This window comes from Perca fluviatilis, chromosome 6 (assembly GCF_010015445.1).
Source record: "Perca fluviatilis chromosome 6, GENO_Pfluv_1.0, whole genome shotgun sequence".
NCBI classification, from domain to species: Eukaryota; Metazoa; Chordata; class Actinopteri; order Perciformes; family Percidae; genus Perca; species Perca fluviatilis.
The window spans coordinates 13857599-13876859 of NC_053117.1; the positions used below are offsets into that span (position 1 = coordinate 13857599).

General features: G+C 40.3%; 2 protein-coding genes across 2 annotated transcripts in view; one reads left to right on the forward strand and one right to left on the reverse strand.

The window, feature by feature from the left end:
* The window catches only part of nr6a1a (nuclear receptor subfamily 6, group A, member 1a), a 124088-nt gene extending 117246 nt beyond the window's left edge, over positions 1 to 6842 (reverse strand). The window contains exon 1 of the mRNA XM_039804378.1: positions 6602 to 6842. Within this exon, the coding sequence (XP_039660312.1) occupies positions 6602 to 6668 (67 nt within the window). The 5' untranslated portion in view covers positions 6669 to 6842. The remainder of the gene's footprint in view (positions 1 to 6601) is intronic.
* Positions 6843 to 12083: 5241 nt separating this feature from the next.
* Positions 12084 to 19261, forward strand: part of LOC120561313 (olfactomedin-like protein 2A) — a 32968-nt gene continuing 25790 nt past the window's right edge. Inside the window, exon 1 of the mRNA XM_039804375.1 lies at positions 12084 to 12403. Within this exon, the coding sequence (XP_039660309.1) occupies positions 12335 to 12403 (69 nt within the window). The 5' untranslated portion in view covers positions 12084 to 12334. The remainder of the gene's footprint in view (positions 12404 to 19261) is intronic.

A 19261-nucleotide genomic window follows, 5' to 3' on the forward strand; every position in this document is an offset into this window, starting at 1 on the left:
GAACATTTTTCTGTTTAAGACGGAAGGCAAAATTATGGGAACACCTGTACCCCTCAACCCGCAGGAGCTTTTTAATCATGCAACAATCAGGCAGGCTAAGATCATTCTATCTGATAACTTTCATATGTTGTTTTCAGAGTTTGAGCTGTTGAACTCAGGAAAAAAGTACATGGTTCCTCTCTGCAAATATAATAGCTATAAGCACTCATGTGTCCCTCTCTCAGTTAAGCTCATGAATGAGCAGCGATGAACTTATGACCATGAATTTTATTAATGTATATCTGTGACTGAATGTATGTATGGATATGACTGAAGGAATGAGTGCATATTTACAATGGATTGTAAGGATATTTATGAATGGATAAATTCATGTTTTTATTTTTAGGACTGAATGCATGGATGCTTATGGAAGTAGGAATGATTGTAAGGCATGTATGGTAGAACAGAAGAATGGCTTTTTTTTTGCACAAGTAGCCTATCGAAAATGGTAATTTGTAATTTGCACAGCTCTTTGAGTAGCCTAGATGTTCAATGTACATTTGTCTTCTAACTGCTTTAACCCTGTGTTTGTTGTGTGCCTCTGTTGTAACTCCGCAATTTCTCTGTGTCCAAAACAAATTTCTCCTTAGGGAGACTAATAAAGATAATTTGACTTTTAAAATTCAGACATTTTCAAGACCAAACAACCAATCCGTCAATCAAGAAAATAATCGACGGATTAATAGACAAGGCTGCAACACATTGCGAAAGACACTCACAGATTTTGGGTTTTAGTTGAAAGAAAGTATCAGCAGAAAACTGCACTTGAAAATGTAACTGTCACTTTTGTTGTGCTGCCTTTTATATTTAATTCAATGTCCAATAAAAGAATGCTGGAAAAGACTGCTTTTCATTGGTTTTAAATTCAATTGTATTTTAGCAGAAAACTAAAAGCAGCAGAAAAGGCAGAACTGAGCACATTTCATATCGTTATCGCGACATTCAACAATGTTCATATCGTGCAGCCCTATTTAAACACACCCATTGTAGCTATGCATACATTTGTTTTCTGTATGTATTGCTCATTTCATTTTAATGTTTATGTTTGCACCATTCACCAAGGCAAATCCCAGTGTACTTATTGTGGCAATAAACCCTTTTTCTGATTCAGATCTGACGTGTGTGTGTGTGTGGGGGGGGGGCTGGTGTGCTGGTGTTTACACAGGTCTACTGATAGAAGAAAGAAGACGAAGGACAAGAAGAGACATGATGGATTACATCTGCCTGCGAGGCCCCTAACCCCCGACACCCGCAGCAGCAGCCCCTCCTCCTCTACTGTATTCCTCCTGGCTCATCATTCAAGCGGCACAGCGGGGGGGGGGGGGGCATCCTGTCCCTGCCCCGCCCACTGCCAGGCGTCCCCTTCACCCTGCCCCGAGGGACAGCGCAGACCCCAGGCCTGAGCAGGGGCTGACAAAGCACTCTCTCTCTCTCTCAGTCTATCTGAAGAGGCAGGTCTAGAAATAGGATTGTCAATCTGACAAATTTGATTTCCATTGGATTGGAGTACTGTCACTTTGCTGCCTGTTCTGCCAATCACTTCCTTTTCCATTTGATTAATGGATATATCCTTTAAACACACATTGTATGGCAACTGTGTTCTTTGTTGAAATGTTGAGGCCAGTTTAGAAGTAGAAACATACTGAACTCGCTTTAGAGCACTTGTTGCTGTAAGAAATAAATTGTGTATTGCACTTCATTGCTGATCCGTTTCCAATGATCTGAAAACTGTACTTTGTTGAAGTTTGGAGGCAAGTTTATTGTAAGTGTAATGCACTTGATTTTTATACGCTTCTGTGAAGAAAACTAAATCTTCCTAGCCATGGTCACATGACCAATTAAATGTTACCATGATGACTATCCAAATGTTTTGCCTTAAGAGCCCATAGAAACCGTATTCACAATTTATTATATTGTTTGCACTTTTTGGTATAGTATCCAATTTTTTTGGTCTTATTATATATTCATTTTTTTTTTTTTAGCATGTCAAATCTTTTTCTATTTTAGTCGGTGGGCTTTTTCTCTTTTTACTTGACTCAAAGAGCCTGCACAAGAATTCCTATGTGCCTGCACCGTTTGTTGTTGGCAAAAAAAAAAAAAAAAAATCTTGAATCTGGAGAAAATGTGTAATGTATTTGGATACACTATTTGTTAAATAAAAACAAGTGGAATTAATAAATGAAGGTGATGTGTTTTATTTAGCAAAATTGCATTGTGATGTTCTATCCTATCCAATATTTCTAAGCAGATTTTCTACACTGTATTGTGATAAAGTCCCCCGACTAATTATTGCCACCCACCCCCACTTAAAAAAAAATAATCCTAGAATCGCCCATGGTTCTGCAGCCTGCCAACCCCCGAAGCCCCAAATACAGAATTCCTCCAGCCAGCCTCCTTTCTGCTCCCCCTTCTTCCACTGAGGTCAATTACATTAAAACAAGCACACCTCACTGAGCACAGTGGGAGGGAAGGGGGGGGGGGGGGGAGCCAAATTTCTAGTCAATTTAAAGATCAATGGGAATTGAGTTTGTTTCCTTCAAATGTGGTTATGTGGGGAAGCTGGAGCTATAGAAGCAGGGTTGGGCTGCTTTGTTTTCTAGGTTACAATGGGGAGTTAACGCAACACCGTCATGGCTGAACCAGCTGGGCTTTACACATCTGGAACATCTGTCTTTGCTCTATGGCTGCAACCAACAGCTAAATTCTTTATTGATTAATCTGCAATATTAGACTTTTATACCAAGGTTTTCCCTGCATAGAGGAATTGTTGGCACCCCCCACCCCCAAAGAGGTTTTAGCCAGCCCCAAAAAAGGAAAACCACCAGCAATAAAATGATAAGCATTGAGAGTAAAAATAGCATCCTCTCTGTATGTGTTTAAGAGAAATTTATCAAACAACCGTTGAACAAGCAGAACAAAAACTTGAATAGGAGAGACTTTGTTTATTTTAAATATTATTTTTTTATTTTTGTTTTTAACCAGTTTGGTTAACTGAGGTTTTATTAACTTATTATTATTTATTAACTCGTAATAGACATTTTTGTTTATCAAATTGTCAGAAATAACAGGTAAATGTATAGATTTCTGTCAAATAGGGTAACACAGACTCATTGCCATTACTGTACGCGGACACCCCCCCCCCCCAACAAAAAGGCCCATTCTGAGAAAAAAAAAACAACGTGTGTGTGTGTTTGTGTGTGTGTGTGTGTGTGGGTGTCTAACCCTTAAAATGTTTGTGTTTGAAATGTGCAATAAAGCTGCCTTGTCTTCTCATAATACAGGTATAGTGCATGTATATATATATATATATATATATATATATATATATATTTGTTATAGTATTTTTATATTATCTTGTTTCATATTTTTACTGTCATTTTCTATTCTACATTCATGTTTTTGACTGTTGCAGTACTTTGGCTTTATTTTTATTTCCCCATGATATAGGTTTATTGCAGGCCCCAAACACAAAGGCTCTTACACGGTAAGAAACCATTCAGATTCTATTTCCTCTGAATTGAATCTGTCACATAAGTCAAAAGACAAATCATCACAATTCAAAAGCCATGCACTGTAAAACTTTCCAATGTAAATTTACAGTAATATACTGGCAGCAGCTTTGCCAGTAAACTGTTTATTTAATTTTAAAGGTATTTTACTGTAAATAGACATACAGTCTCTCACTGTATTATTTGAATCTACAGTAATATACTGGCTGTTGTGCCTTTTACTTTATTTTCTCAAGATGCATTGGTGTTAACAGTAAATACCTGTACTAGAGCTGCAAAGATTAATTGATTAGTTGTCAACTCTTAAATTAATCGCCAACTGTTTTGATAATCGATTAATAGGTTTGAGTAAAAGACAAAGTAAAAATTCTTTGATTCCAGCTTCTTAAATGTGAATATTTTCTAGTTTCTTTTCTCCTCTGTGACAGTAAACAGAATATCTTTGAGTTGTGGACAAAACGAGACATTTGAGGACGTCATCTTGGGCTTTTGGGAAACACTGATCCACATTTTTCACCATTTTCTGACATTTTATAGACCAAACAACTAATCGAATAATCGAGAAAATAATCAACAGATTAATCGACTATGAAAATAATCGTTAGTTGCAGCCTTAACCTGTACTCTGTAACATTTGCAGATAGTGCTGTATTATTATTTCCGCCCAGAATGCACTGCCATTTACAGTATGATCCTGTATAGCATTAAAACAGGAAGATACTGTGAGATTTTTGCTGTAAATTTACATCAAAAGGTTCACAGTATACTAGAGAATGGTAGGCCATTTTGCTTGAACAATTACTTTTGTCAAAAAAATAAATTGATTATCTATAGTAGCTAATTAGTTGTAGCTAATTTTAATGTTGATCGACTCAATTAATTGTCTATACTGTTAAAAAAAAAAAAAGTTTTAAATTTTTTGTCAGCAAAACATGTAAATTCATGTTGCGTCAACAAAAAATGTGTCCAAACATTGCGTTGTTCTGAATATTATAATTGCAAGTTGCCAGTTGATATTAATTGTTATAAAAACTTAGGAATTAGTTGGAGGGACAAATTATTTTTGGCAGCACAATTCAGAAAGAGTTGTTAAAACTCAAAATAATTCATGCAAGTAGTTCACTCATTATTTTAAGTTGATACAACTAAGCACTTTTTTTTTTTTTTTTTATATATATAAGAGTGTACTCATTTCAGCCTTCCTCTGCCTTCCTCGTCCAGATTCATTATACTGTGTGTGATTAAATGTATATATTATGAAAACAGTGCCACTTTCTCTTTATTGTATTGCAAGAACTGCATTCATGACAATAGATGAATTTCCAAAAAAGAAAAAAAAAAGCCCTTAATTTGGTCACTTATTCGATTAGTCTTTTAGAGAGAACAGTTGCTGAGATTAGAAATTACACAAATTGAAATGAAATTGTTACCAAGGGGCTGAAAAAAGAAAAAAGAAATCATTTAAAAATAGATTTGGCTTTCTTTGGTTCATGCATTCAGTTATTTGCGGTTATAGTCTGCTGACAGATGCAAAGAAAAATTGCAATGAAAAAGGTGAAAGAATCTTTTTAAAAAAAACTATCAATTCAAGGGTTAGTAGGGCTGCAACTAACCATTATTTGACTTATTGATTAATCTGTTGATGGCTTTCATTGATCGATTAATTGTTTAGTTTATAAAAATGTCAGAAAATGCTAAAAGTAAAAAGGGCAAGATAATTATACGGTGTTTCCTCTATGTTGATTTTGTAGTGGCTGCCCACCACAGCAAAATGTATGCCACCACGGTATCAGAAATAGGGCTTTACAAAAAAAAAAAAATGTAGTCGCGGTTGCCTTTAAATTATCCTGCCGCTCACATTGCAATTGAACAACAAGTAGAGCTATTTAGACTAGTTATTGGACGCGTCAAGTTGTTGGTCGGACAGGCCAGACCCCACTGCTACAAAAAAAAATCCTAAAGGAAACACTGTTCTATACAGTTATATACAGTCACCCGCATGGGGGTGGGGGTGGGGGGCACGATATGGGACTGGCGCCTGGGACAGAGACTGCTGCAAGGCATTGTGGGGCTTAGCTTGGGCCTGGAACTGCATGGACAATATGGAACATATGAAAAAAAAATTAAAAATCAATTGGAAGCAACACTGAGCAAGAAGTGAGCTGTCGGGGGAACATTTGTTTTTGCCATGTGATCTCCATATGCATGTAAGCCGAAAAGCCAGCATCATGTAAGAGCTGCGAGATTAATGCAGTCCATAATAAATCGGAAATTCACCTAACTCTGAACCCATCCTGCATGATGTATTGCTGCCCCTTTCCCCTCGCCTTCATTTCCATCTTTTCCAACCTGTGCAGCTTTTTTTGTTTGGGGTATCTTAAAAAGCCATATAATGGCTTCAGGGCGTTCTCCAAGTTCAAAAGTTCACCTTTTACGATCTCCCCGAGCCTGACTGGCCACCTCCAAATAAAAACATTCCGACCTCTGTGCACGTATGCGCGCGCGCGCGCACACACACACACACACACACACACACACACACACACACACACACAGCAATGGAACTAACCACACCACCTACCTACCCACATTTAAGGACAAATTCAATAGGCTAATCGGAAAAGGCTAATTACGTGCCACTCACTCCACTTGCTAGGATTGCTAAATTTTCTCAGTAGTCTAAACTTCATTTCATCAGATAAAAAATAAAAAAAATACGATAAATAGCCTATAATACTGCTCCCACACTCCTGTGTTCATTCCCACGGAGTGCAAGCGTCCGTGAGTTTAGAGAAGTGGCTTTGAGAAGTGGTTGCGGTGGCTGTTCAGTAGGCTCCTGCAGCACCGATAGGGGCTAATCACAAACAGTGCAGCCATGCTGTTATGTTTGGAGGTGAGGAAAGGTGTGTTCCTGCCACGGACGGCAGCAGTGTGTTTTAGGCTACATGTAGCCTAGATGTGGTAAAGTGTCTGTGTGTGTGTAAGTGTCTCTGTGTGTGTGTGTGTGTGTAAGTGTGTTTGCAGGACCATGTCCCGGGGTCATGTTTGCCTACCGTTAACGGACTTGGCGTTGTTTGTCTCCGGGTAGTCGAACCCATTCGTCCTCTTCTCTATCTCCATCCTCCTGCATGGGCTGATCCCGAGTCAGTCAACCCGACGTCGCCTCTCTCTCTCTCTCTCTCTCTCTCTCTCACCGCCACGGAAAACCCCCTGCACACCGTTGCGGGTGATGGTGCGATGATGGTGGGAGGGATAGCGCAGTCTGAAGTGAACCAAGGTGTCCCTGCTTTTGTCTCTGTCCTCCGCCCGGCTGGCTCACTGCTCGGACCGCCGTACCATGAATTTAGCCTGGTGCTTCCAGTCAGCGGGGAATAAGTAGATCCACACCCCCAGGGGTGGTGCGTTCAGGGCCTGTGAAGAGGGTGGGCGATAGTGGTTTTCTTTCATCCAAAAGCAGCAAATGATAAAGCAAGACTTCACTTTTGAAATAAGAAATGACACAATGTTTGTCTTGCAAACTGAAACGTTGAATTCGTAAGCAGTTCACTTTTATATATAGTTTAGTGTATTTTGAAAATAAGTATTTTATTTTATAAAAAAAAAGAAGAAGATAACCAAGGTGTAGCTACATGCAAGAAAATCTACAAAAAGAAAACATGTACATGTACTCACGTTACTGTATTGAGTAGTTTTTGCTGGTGTACTTTGTATTTGTCAAGTAGTTTTTAAAATCTGTAATTTAAAATGTACTTGATTACGTTTTGAGTGAAGTATTGTATTTCGCTACATTAGAAATCCCATCCGTTACTGAGTTAAAAAACAACTTTGACTAACGAAAACCAAAAGGAAGAAAACTAAAATCGAATAAATGAACTACTTATTACTTTTACTTGAGTAATTTTTCAGATAGGTAATTTCACTTCTACTTGAGTAATAGGCTATTTCATCAAAGTATTGGTACTTTTACTTGAGTACAATATTTTAGTACTTTTCCCACCTCTGCATACCCATATACACATGCATACACACATACATATTGGCTACACATTTTGGTCTTTTCCAGCAATCACATCAGTGTTTCATCTGTCAGTTAAATCAAACCGAATAATAACCTATCCAAACTAGACATAATATATTACCCCAAGAACAATACAGTCAGTACACAATACAATCACCTCGATAATGACGATAATCAATATTAATAATTAGGCCTACTAAATGTGTATATGAGACCCCCCCCCCAAAAAAACAAAAACAAAAAACAAAACAGAACCCATATCTATATTTTTAGATGTTAGTTCATTTTTTATGCAGGGTGTGTAAGTGATCAGTGTCAGTGAACTAGGCCTACTGAATTTCGTGTGTAAAAAGACTGAGCCTATACTATGAAGTACCATTTATCCCACACTACCTAAAGGCAGCACAAACACACAACAGATATTACGTAGCATGCTGCAGGCATAATGGGATATGGAGTCCCATTCTGAACCTGTAAAGCAGCAGACAAGCCAAAAGCTAGCAGGCAAATGCTAATACTATCGTTAGCTTCTGCTGCTGTTTGGCTATAATATAATAAGGAGTAGGCTACACATTTAGCTTTTATTTAGGCTATTATTCGTTTTTAGGAAAAGATTTTTCAGTTAGACATAGTTGAGAGTATGTAGTGCCGTCTGGTGGTCACGCTGTGATAATGTGAGGAAAAAGAAATCATGTTTTAAATTAGCATTTAGGCAGCTAGCTGCTTTTAGCTAAACCACACATGTTCAACAAATAAACATGTTTTAAGCATTTCTCAAGAGTCATATTAGAATGGCATGTTTTAACAACAGTCAAGTCGATGTGTGAGATTAAGCTAGTGCAGAAATATTTATGTGAACGGGAACACAAGATAATACGCTGTTGCAGATTCTTTTGTCACCAGACTGAATGATGAACAAGGTTTCCATTTTATCAGCTGAATGTTGACTGTTGATCCTGCTGTTTTAGGAGATAAGGCTGTAGAGTATCCCACCTGAACTGTCTGACTGTCAAATCCATAAAGAGAAGACTGCATGCACTGCAGTTACCTTGCACCAAATTGATTTCATTGTTGTTCTATTAGCACTCAACATTTGCACCACCTTGGAAGACTTTATGTGTATATAGTTTGACTTAATAAAATTATTTTGAAATGAAAAAGCAGTTAGGCTTAAAGGTGTTTTATGTCAGATGGCATGTTATAGCCACGTTTCTTTGACAATCGTGCATCTCATGTGCCGGTAGTATAATTCAAAATTGCTTAGAAATGGCCTAAATAATCATCTCATGTTTAATAACTTTAATAGTCTTAAAACACAGTGCTGCTAATTATATGTAGGCTATTCCATTGGAAACTAAGATTGATAAATCATCTAATGATTGCTAATCAATTGCTATTGACACATTATGATTTCTTTGGTAGACGTATATTTAGGCTACATATTATAGAAATGTTGAGAGTCAGGATAAACTGTTACTGCTGGAAATGGATAAAGGTCTCACCATCAACGGAAGTACATTTCCAGGATTAGATAATTGCCTGAGCACCAGAGGTCCCTCACCTCCTGCTCTCTGTGTGTCGCTGTTGTTTAAATGGGTTCGCTTCAGGAAACAACAACAAACTTGGAGCTAGCAAGCTACACGCTGAAAATGGCAGGTTTTGGAGACAATTGGGATCGTGCAACAATGCTTGGTTCTTTGAATGATTTTAAGGATTTACAAGAAATATGTTTACAGCATTTACTAGCTAACTGGGACGTTTTGGGATTGGTGGGATTGCTTTGGACGAAGTACCCACGGCGATACACTGGTAAGAACAAATTACTTTTAACCATGTATCCAGCTAAATTAAACAGCTCACGTTAACGTAACGTGTAACGTGTGAACATTTAACTTAATTTAATATTGGATGTGTATCTGTCGTGTAGACCTTACTCCATAGTGCTGTGGAGACAGGTCTGGCAATCTGAGATTAGGTTTCTCTTGAGGTTGTGCAGATGTCCTTGCCTTCTGCCCTCCTGACTCTAAGCTCTTCCTCACAAGGCTGCAGTGCCATCAGGCAAAGTGGGCCCCAAGAACTCAGGCCTCAGCCCTACTGTGTGTCAGCTGGGTTTTGCTTATTTCATTGAAAACTTTGTTTGGTAATATTCACTGCTAAACAAATAAATCGTAGTATAAGTAGTTGTGTGGCACAACTGACTGGCACTGATGCCCTATCCCAATATTAGCAGGCAGTCAGCAACCTGGTCCAAACCATGGCTGAACACTCACTAGAGCTCCACGTATCCAAAACTAAGGAGCTGTGCTGTGGAAGCAGAGTCAAAACAGCTTCCCATCTCTTCCAACCTCTCAGCATTTAGGGTCAGCTGGTGCCACCAGGCATAGGTGGCACCAGGGAGGGTCTCTCTCTCTCTATCTCTCTCTCTCTCTCTCTCTCGCTGTCTCTCTCCCCGTGGGGTCTAAAATCAAGCTGTTCCACTTGGCGATCCCCCTAGAGGCCTTTTGTTGCATTTGTTTTCGGGGATTGTGTGCTTTTCTTTTTGCATCGTTTCTGCATTTGCAGCGCGTTTGTGTATTTGGTTGTGTTGTGTGTATTTGCAGCGCGTTTGCTAAATGCTGCGCATGTGTTGTCAAATTAATGAAGATGATATCTTAATTTGCTTGTGTTTTGTCTATTTGCGTGTGTCATTAAGTTGCAGTATAAGCTGTTTGGCATTGGCAGAGAAGATTTGGCAAATTTTTCATGGGCGCAAGCCACATACTCAGTGCTGCTGCTCATCCCACGAATGCACGTTCCTTACAAATGGGGCACCATTTGAAAGGGAACTAAACAGGCTTTCCAACCGTATAAGATTTATTGCCAAAAAGCATTGTTACCACAGAGAAATAATCTACCAAACACAAATTTCCTTACTTTTTGTGCTAAGTTTATATTCGACTTTTGGGAATTCATTCCAACAGCCCTAGTGCACATACAGTACAGTAGTTGGTAGGCCTACAGTTCGAGGTCGGATCACGTTCTCACCACAAACGAACCGCTCCAGAGTTCGATTGATTGTTTGTTCCACTTTTGGTGCGCACCCGAGTGCGATTGCTGCATTCCCACCTGCCCAAATGAACCGCACCAAGCGGGAAACCGAACTCTAGTGTTATTCATCCGAACTAAATGAAGCAGGTGTGAAAGCCTCCTTAGGGCGTTTTTTCGACCACGGACATACGAGTGACGGACGGCAAGCTTAACCGCAGTCTATTTCTGTGATAGAAACACCCCACGCTGCTACAGTTTGCTGCTCTGCTGCATCGCAGATTGCTAAACACACCTGACTACAGGAGACATCAGCTCAGACTTATGGAGTATGTATAGTTGGTGCAGTTGGTTGCAGGTTTGTGATTTGTTAGACATTCTGTTACCATTACTGTAAACATGCAAGCGAATGGTCTGCTGGAGTTTCAAAATAATAATCAGCCAGCTGATGGCGCCAAAAGCCCTTCAAATTTCTAATGTGTGCCGTCCGCCTGAAAGGCTGTATTCAAGTCAAGTCAACTTTATTGTCAATTCCTTCAAAATATGTGCCAGACAGAGGAATCGGAAATGCATTTATCTCCGACCCACGGTGCACTAAGTACAAAATGTATACAAAGTATATACAATACAATAAAATAAATAAATTCTAAATTCTATTCCTTTATTTACTATTTTTAAACTTAGGCTACACATACTACATTATTTATGTGTGTATATAATGTGTAAATTATAAAGATATTTCCACCGTAAATTGGTGCATAAAAGTGTATCAGAATGCAGGAAATAAAGTCGTTGATGCTAAAAACATCCCTGGGGAAGGACACCCAGACCCCCCCACTATGAAATGCCCCCAACATAGGCCCATACACATACAGTACAGTATACCCACTACAATACATTAGACTACACCACTGCTTAGGATGAACTGTATATGTGGATGACTACCTTAGCCTACTTATAGGCCAGTAAGCCTATGATCAGTGGGGATTTATATTTGCTAATAATAGGTTGGATTCAATTATTAAAACTTTTTTCAAAACTTTTTTTCATGCTTTTGACGCTTTTTAAAACACTTTAACACTATGACGCTTTTTTTCAATGCCTTAGACACTTTTTGGCGCTTTTCACTCTCACTAATCCGGTTACCAATTTACGATGATAATGGCGTTGTGAACAGCTCACCACGTTAGTGGTCGGAGCACAGATAAAGGTCCCATAATGCAATTTACAACAGAAATACAACGGTGAATTACCGGACAATGTCTGTCAAAATATACAGCCATACTGTAAATCAATCAACTGTAAATACACGGATAGTTCTTAGAGTGAACATGTAAGGGCCAATGCAAAGACAAACTTGAAAAGTAGACACGTTTTTAAATAAGTGATTATGATTATGACCATCAAATATAGATATCCAAACTCCGCCGTCCTGTCCAGACTGGGTACGCTTGTGTTTAGACCCCTCCCATCGGTGGAGGACAGCGGAGGACAGATGATGCGCGAGCTGAAAAACGGAGCGCGCGGTGGAGACAGGGGCGCACTCCACAGCACTCACACAGACACACGCACACACACTGACCTCCACAGACAGACGGACACATAGCCTCCTATATGATCCTCCCTGTGTGCAAAAAGGAAATGGAGTTCAAATAGGCGCACTCCCTTAACTCATGGACTGAATGCATTGACGACTGTCGCTTTGGATTTGTGAACTTCAAGCCCAGACACTCAGGAGAGAAAAATGTGGAGATACACGAACTTGTTCGCCTGTCTGCTGGTATTGTGTAAGGATGCGTCTTCACACAGCAAGGTAAGAAAAGACACAACACAGGTTTTAGATATGTATTATTTCACTTTGGAGGATGCCCGTGCATTATTGCATTGTATTACTATTGTATTGAAACAAGGGCTGTTCAGAGTCAGTAATGGTCACTACAGGACCCCACAATCACTGAAGATCTATCATTACAACGTCACCTCTCCCATGTGATGGTGCCTCTGCCTCAGATAAATAAGTGACTTGACCAACATTTTCCCAAAACCAGACTTTTAGGCTATACATTGCCAGCCTGCAGATGGTTTAGGCTGTATGTGCCATTTTTCTGATTCGTGGTATTCCTCCCAATGAGGGCTTTTGTGTGACATGAGTAACAACGGGTTTATGTAATGATACCTCCGGTCTGTGCCAGCAGAGTGTGGGAGAGATGGCACTCAGTGGGGTAAAAGTAATAGTTGGCTGCCCTTGTTTGCACAGCTGCTGGACTCCAGTAACCCCTCGCTCTCTCCCTCAGCCTAATCCAGATCTAGACACAAACACACACACACACACACACACACACACACACACACACACACACACACACACACACACACACACACACACACTGCCAGAAGACAGAATACATGTACAGTACATGTTGTAAGACCAGAGGCTCTGTTGCATGTGTATGGCCATGTATGGTGTGTGAGTGTCAACAATTGTCTGCTCTGGATACAATCAGAGGCCAAATTAGCAGCAATGGAGTGCAGTGCAGAGTAGTAAACCCCCATTATAGTAGGTTAGTAGTAGTAGTAGTGATAGGAAGTGGTATTCATAGTAGTAATCGCAGCAGCAACAGTGCTACTAATTATAACAGTGATAGAAGCAGCATGTGCTAGTGCCTAAATTCCCATAAGTTCCCTAAATCTTTATTAAATCCAGCTTACAATCACATTTTAGATTGTGTTCTTCTAACTGTGTGGCAACAGTTGAAGTTTGTCCCATTTCTGTTTCAACATGACGAGCACACACAGCTCCATAAAGAAATGATTGCCTAGTTTGGTGTGGAAGAACTTGACCGAACCCCACCCCAACACCTTTGGGATGAACTGAAACACTGATGTGTGAGGCAGACCTGGTCACCCAACATCAGTGTTGGACGTCAATGATGCTCTTGTGTCTGTAAGGGTGCAACTCCCTGCAGCCAGGTTCAAACATCTGGTGGAACCCTGTTAGAGTCCATCCACGCACCTTTGTTATCGTTCCCCATCTCTCCCTCTAAATTTCAATCAGGAGAGACTTGTTTGCAGATATGCAAAGGTTTATTATACATAAGCATAATACAATGTACAGTCTTTGGAGCTTAGACTCCATCGTTAAAAAAGAATTTTTAAAGGGTAAGGAAGCCAAGACAATCCCCCTGATGGAGTCTAGACACTGGAGGTGGCGGCGAAGGAGTCCGAAGACCAGACCGAAGGAGTCGACGGAGCGTCCTGCAGGAGGAAGAACCAGGGTGCCTTTGGGTGACGATGACTGGAGGTGGAAGGGGAGGTGGAGGGTTGCACGCTTTGCCTGAAATGACAGCTGACAGCAGCAGGGAGATAAACACATTTGAAGCAGGCTTGTGACGCTGTGATTGGCCCTTGGAATTCGTGGCCGATTCTGTTTGGTTTAACAGGAAGGTGAACGCCTCCAACAGCTGATTCAATTTAGGAAGAGAGCAGTACTTAAGTGTTAAGTGTTAGGTCTTCCTGAAAGAATTTACGCTGAGCTACATTAGAATCGATTCAGATGAAGTGTTTTGCTAAGGGAACTGAAAGTTTTAGATTAAATCCATTTAGGGCTGGGTAGCGAATTCAATACTTAGAAGGCACTGACTGAACTGCCTCCTTAGTATCGAGTATCGAAAAATGCCTCGTCGTCAATTACCAAATTTCAATACCTAAAGAGCAAATCTCATCAGCGTCAGTGAGCCTATAAGCATGCAGCACGCTTCTACCAAGATCTAATAATGTTTGTGATTGGCTGTCTGACGTTAACACGTCGTAGAGGCAGGCAGGAAAAACTCTACGTTACGCACAGAGACGGGGCTCATGTAGTAGGAGCTGAAAAATAAATGAAAAGACTTTTGCTGTAATTTGTGTGTAATGTTGTAATTTCTTTTTTGTTAAAATGGATTTTATAAAATTGGTATCGGAAAAAAGTATCGCTTAAGAACTGGTATTGAAGTCACAGTATTGGTATCGGTACCGGTGTGACATTTTTTTGGAATGTTACCCAGCCCTCAATCCATTGTTTTTAAGCTTTACCCTATATCATGACACAGCACTATTCCTCATCATGCAGCAGTGTCACAGCTCCAGTCCTGTGGCCACTGGAGATGCCCAGACGTAGTCTCTGTAGCCAAACTGGTGGCACTGGCGTTGATGAGAGACAAAGCTCGTTTATACATGGAGGGCCACCAGAGGGTGTTCGTGGAAACCAACACATGCACCTGCTTTGTGTTCTGGTTGTTAATAAACCTGAGGATAGTCGGTGCAATAGCGCTAGAGAGAAGGAAACTGCAGACTGGGATGACCACAGCAGGAGAGACAGGGTTCGATTAATTAACTAAATTCACTTGCAGCACTGTGGCCCAATGGTTAGCACTGTGGCCTCACAGCAAGAAGCTACCGAGCCTTTCAGTGTGGAGTTTGCATGTTCTCCCCGTGTCCGCGTGGGTTTTCTCCTGGTGCTCCAGTTTCCCGCACCACTAAAAACATGTTCCCCTCCCTCTCTACCGAGCTGATGTGTGGTGAGCGGCTAGTGTCGTAAAGCTGCCGTGCAACATACACATTGGTGGTGGTAGAGAGTAGTCCCACCCTCCCTGAAGTGCTTTGAGTGTCTATGATAAAGCGCTGTATAGATGCAATGAATTCTTATTAATATTATTACTTACAGGTGCGGTAAGTTGCCTTTAAGCCATAGATGATTGCCACAATTTATGTGAAACAACATTTTATCATGCCATGTTATGCCAACGTGATTTCATTTAACTGCGGATGTCACATGGGGCTTGATGAAGAGTCAACATCATCAGTCTGCAGAGAGTCTCTCTGTTTGTGGTTGAAACAAAGCTGCAAGCTGTTGGAAATGAGACACTACTACTTCATTCACACTGAGCCAATGACCCGGAAAAAAAACCTGCTTTTGGTGTCAGTGTGAATGGGTCAACATCCACCGTACGACCCAGGTGCACACGGCCCTGCACATGACCAGGGTTTTACACAGGGCTGATGTTGCTTGGCTTTGGTACAACATGGCCAACATGGATATTATATTTTAGTTTGTTTTTCCTCCATAGATTGTGGGGATGACTAGCAGCTCCCTCACCACATGATTTCGACTGTACTTGATCCTTCAACGTTACATTAACTAATTCAACGTTCCACCATTAAATCTGCATGGATGTCAAAGTGTGTTGCATAACAATTCATTGTAATACAGCCAGGGGTCCATTGTAAATTATAGTTAGAAGTAGACCTGCAGGCCCACTGCCACCAGAATCTTATCACAAGCCAATCCAACACAGCCTTGCTTTTATCACAGCCTTATTTACAAATCACATGTTCCCAATTTGTGCATTTGAAAGCATCGTTGTCCTTTCTTATTCTCAGGCTTCTATGCCTTCACATAGTTCTGGCCATTTTATCCCTCTGTGCAGATCCCTTAATCCTTGAGAGCAAGATTTATGATCACAGATACTTTTCGAATGTAGTTTGTCGTTTATCTGGAGAATATGTCCTAATTCTTGTATTGTCTATGTGAAGTCTCATGAAACCCCTCTCAGGCATCATCGCCCTGTAGAGCTTAACCTCATACAGACCTGGGCCCTTGGGCCCTGTTGTGTTCTGCTTGCAAACATGGATGAATAAATGCATGACATTCATGGCGATTTATTTAAATAGACAACTTTAAACCATAAACAGTATATAAACTGGACCAACAGACCCCGTTGCTCTGAATGGAGACCAGTGAAGGATATTAGAAGCACTTTTCCGTTGAGCGCTGAGCGTTACTGAGCAGCCTCCAACTGAGAGAGACAACGTAGATGTGACGTGAGCAACGTGTCTGAAAGTTGTAAGTCTTCTGGTAGCTGTGCCCAGAGAAATCTCAATCATTCCCAATCTTAAAGAGACGGAGAGCGTAGGTATATGTAAGGAGATAACATAAGCACAGGCTAATTATTGCTAAATAAATGCTAGTTAACATTAGTAATTAAACCTAAACAGCTCATGTAAGTCGAAACTGCCTGTGAGCTTCTCCTGTACTATACGGTAATTCCTCTACTATGCAACAGTAAGTCGCTTGGTTATGACACAATCGTTAGCCTATTTAAAAAAAAAAAACTCTGCTACGGAGCCATAACATGAGGTACAAGGTAATGGAGCCTTTTATACATTGTTGTGTTTCTTTAGAAATAAACAATGGACAAATAGAGTCTTTAAACGCTTCAGATGTAAAGTTATTCGCTGTCAAAGTGACGTCAAAATGAATGGCAGTCAATGGAATGCTAACGGGAGGTGATCGTTTTGTAGAATTAAAATGGCGCCATAGGAGGTTCGAGTTCTGAAGCGAAGCTTACCCCCTTGCTTTAAACTCTCAAATAGCCTTTGTGCACATACAGTGAACAACTATAATCTCTCGCAAAAAAATGTTCTTCTCAATCCTCCAAAGCAGCATAGCAGTATAAGAGACTTGGAGCTCTCTTTGTGTGGAACGCATTCTCATGAACATGTTGATATGATACGAAATTGTATGCACACCAATTCATATGTTACAGCGACTGCCAGCTGGTCACGTGACAACCGGTCAGTTTAGCGGTCTTTACAGTTAAATTTAGCCGAGAAAAGGTGCCTGTGAGCCGGGTACAGAGCACCGTGAGGTGCCGGTCCTTTCAAAGGCCGCTGCAGTAGAGTTTAGCCCTCAAAACCGTGGCTCCGTCCGGCGCTTAGCACCGCTCATGACGATTGTGATTGGTTTAAAGAAATGCCAATAAACCACAGCACGTTTTTTCTCCCATTCCAGAATGCTGTGCGGACTAGCCAGACCCTCCTCCGCAGCTCTATGGAGGAAGGTCTGGCAAAGCGATATTAATGTGTTGCTGACAGTAATAAATGTGGAATACATACAAATTACTGTTCATTTTTCCCCCTGTAGGTATATGTGGTTGGTTCACGAGAACAGCCTGTTGTGGGACATAATTCTGTCAAGGCTGAGATGAAAAAAACAACAACAGAGCCATATTGTATTTTTCAGATATCGCCATGGCTATCTCATCTGGCCTTGCATTGCATGCGTTGGTGTTGATGGCTGGGGTCATGTTGGAGGTCCCAGCCTAGTATGCCCAGAAATGACTTCCCTATTCTTTCTGCACAGTACAATTCAGGTACAATTCTAACTTTCAGTGTCAGTGCAGGAAGAAGTGTGATACATTGATCTATATGCAGCCCAGAAAGGGGGTGGAGGTTGGGGTATAGCGCATCTTATTTTAAGTGACACTGGAGCTTGTGCCTCTTCATAGACCTGCGACTAGCGGTCATTTTTTAACCATAACTACAGTACAATGTTTCCCTAATCCTAAAGGGATAGTTCAACACTTTGGGAAATATGCATATTCACTTTCTTGCTGTAAATTAACTTAGAAGATTGTATGATAAATATGAACCATACAGCCAGCAGCTTATCACAAAGACTGGAAACAGTGGGAAACAGTGAGCATGCAACGACAAGAAAGCAAAGTGTTCAAACATGACTGTGGCGTTATGGGGGATTATGAGCAACACTATTGTGTAACTATTGTGTAACCATGTCCTTTTTTATACTTTTCTTTTTTTTTTATACATTCTTTTTTATACTTTTCATTTTATACAGTCTTTGTATATATTGAACTGACAAGATACACAGTGTTAATTTGTGAGCTTTAGAGGTGCTGGTAGTTAGGTTTTGTTATAGGGACAGAGCCTGTGCTGTTTCCCCGTTTCCAGTCTTTGTGGTGTAGATCAGATAACGTAGTGTAGCTGCAGTGAAAACAAAATATGTGGTCATTTTTTTAAGCATGCTTTTATTGTATCAGAGTGTGCATTTCCGTCTCCTTCCTCTACCACAAATTCAATGTAACATTGTTATAAATAAATGATTAATGGATTTCTGAGCAGCTGTCATGCTAAACAATGAACATTTCTTTTATTAGCATATACATGGCTACGATTAGCATCTGCACAGTAATAGCAAAACACTGACCAGCAGGTTGAATTTTTAATTAAACATGTTTTTTTTGCTCATAGTATCTTTCACTGAGCTTTGATCAACTCTGCCGCTTTTTAACATCTCCCATAAACATCTGCTGTAACTAATCATCTGGGGGAAACGCATTGGCAACGTCTATCATTCCACTCGTTGTTGAGGTCTCCAGACACACACACACTAATAATTAGTGTCTCTTTGTGCTTGTGAATGAATTACTACAGCATGTGGATTTTATTAGGGAGCCATATTGACAACTTGATTTGTATCTGTGTGTTTTCAGAAGGGATTTTCACCCCTCACAGCAGCCTGAGGATTTGACTGTTAGGAAATTAAGCAAATGTGGAAATGTGTTTAAAGGGTTTCCAGAGTCTGTAATCATGTTGCTGTGGCAAGAGAGGAACTTTCACATAATTAATTAATGAATTAATACATTTTAGTATTGCAGTACTTCATAAAGGACGACATGTATTATGTTATTATTCTTTTCCTCATTTTTGTTTCATGATGTGCTGTGAAGACTGAAAAGTCTTCAAAGTTCAGAGAGTGTCCGGACACACAAACAGACCCAGCAGGAATGTAGATATGTACCCGCAAAAGCAGCGAGTGCTTGATACACTTTGT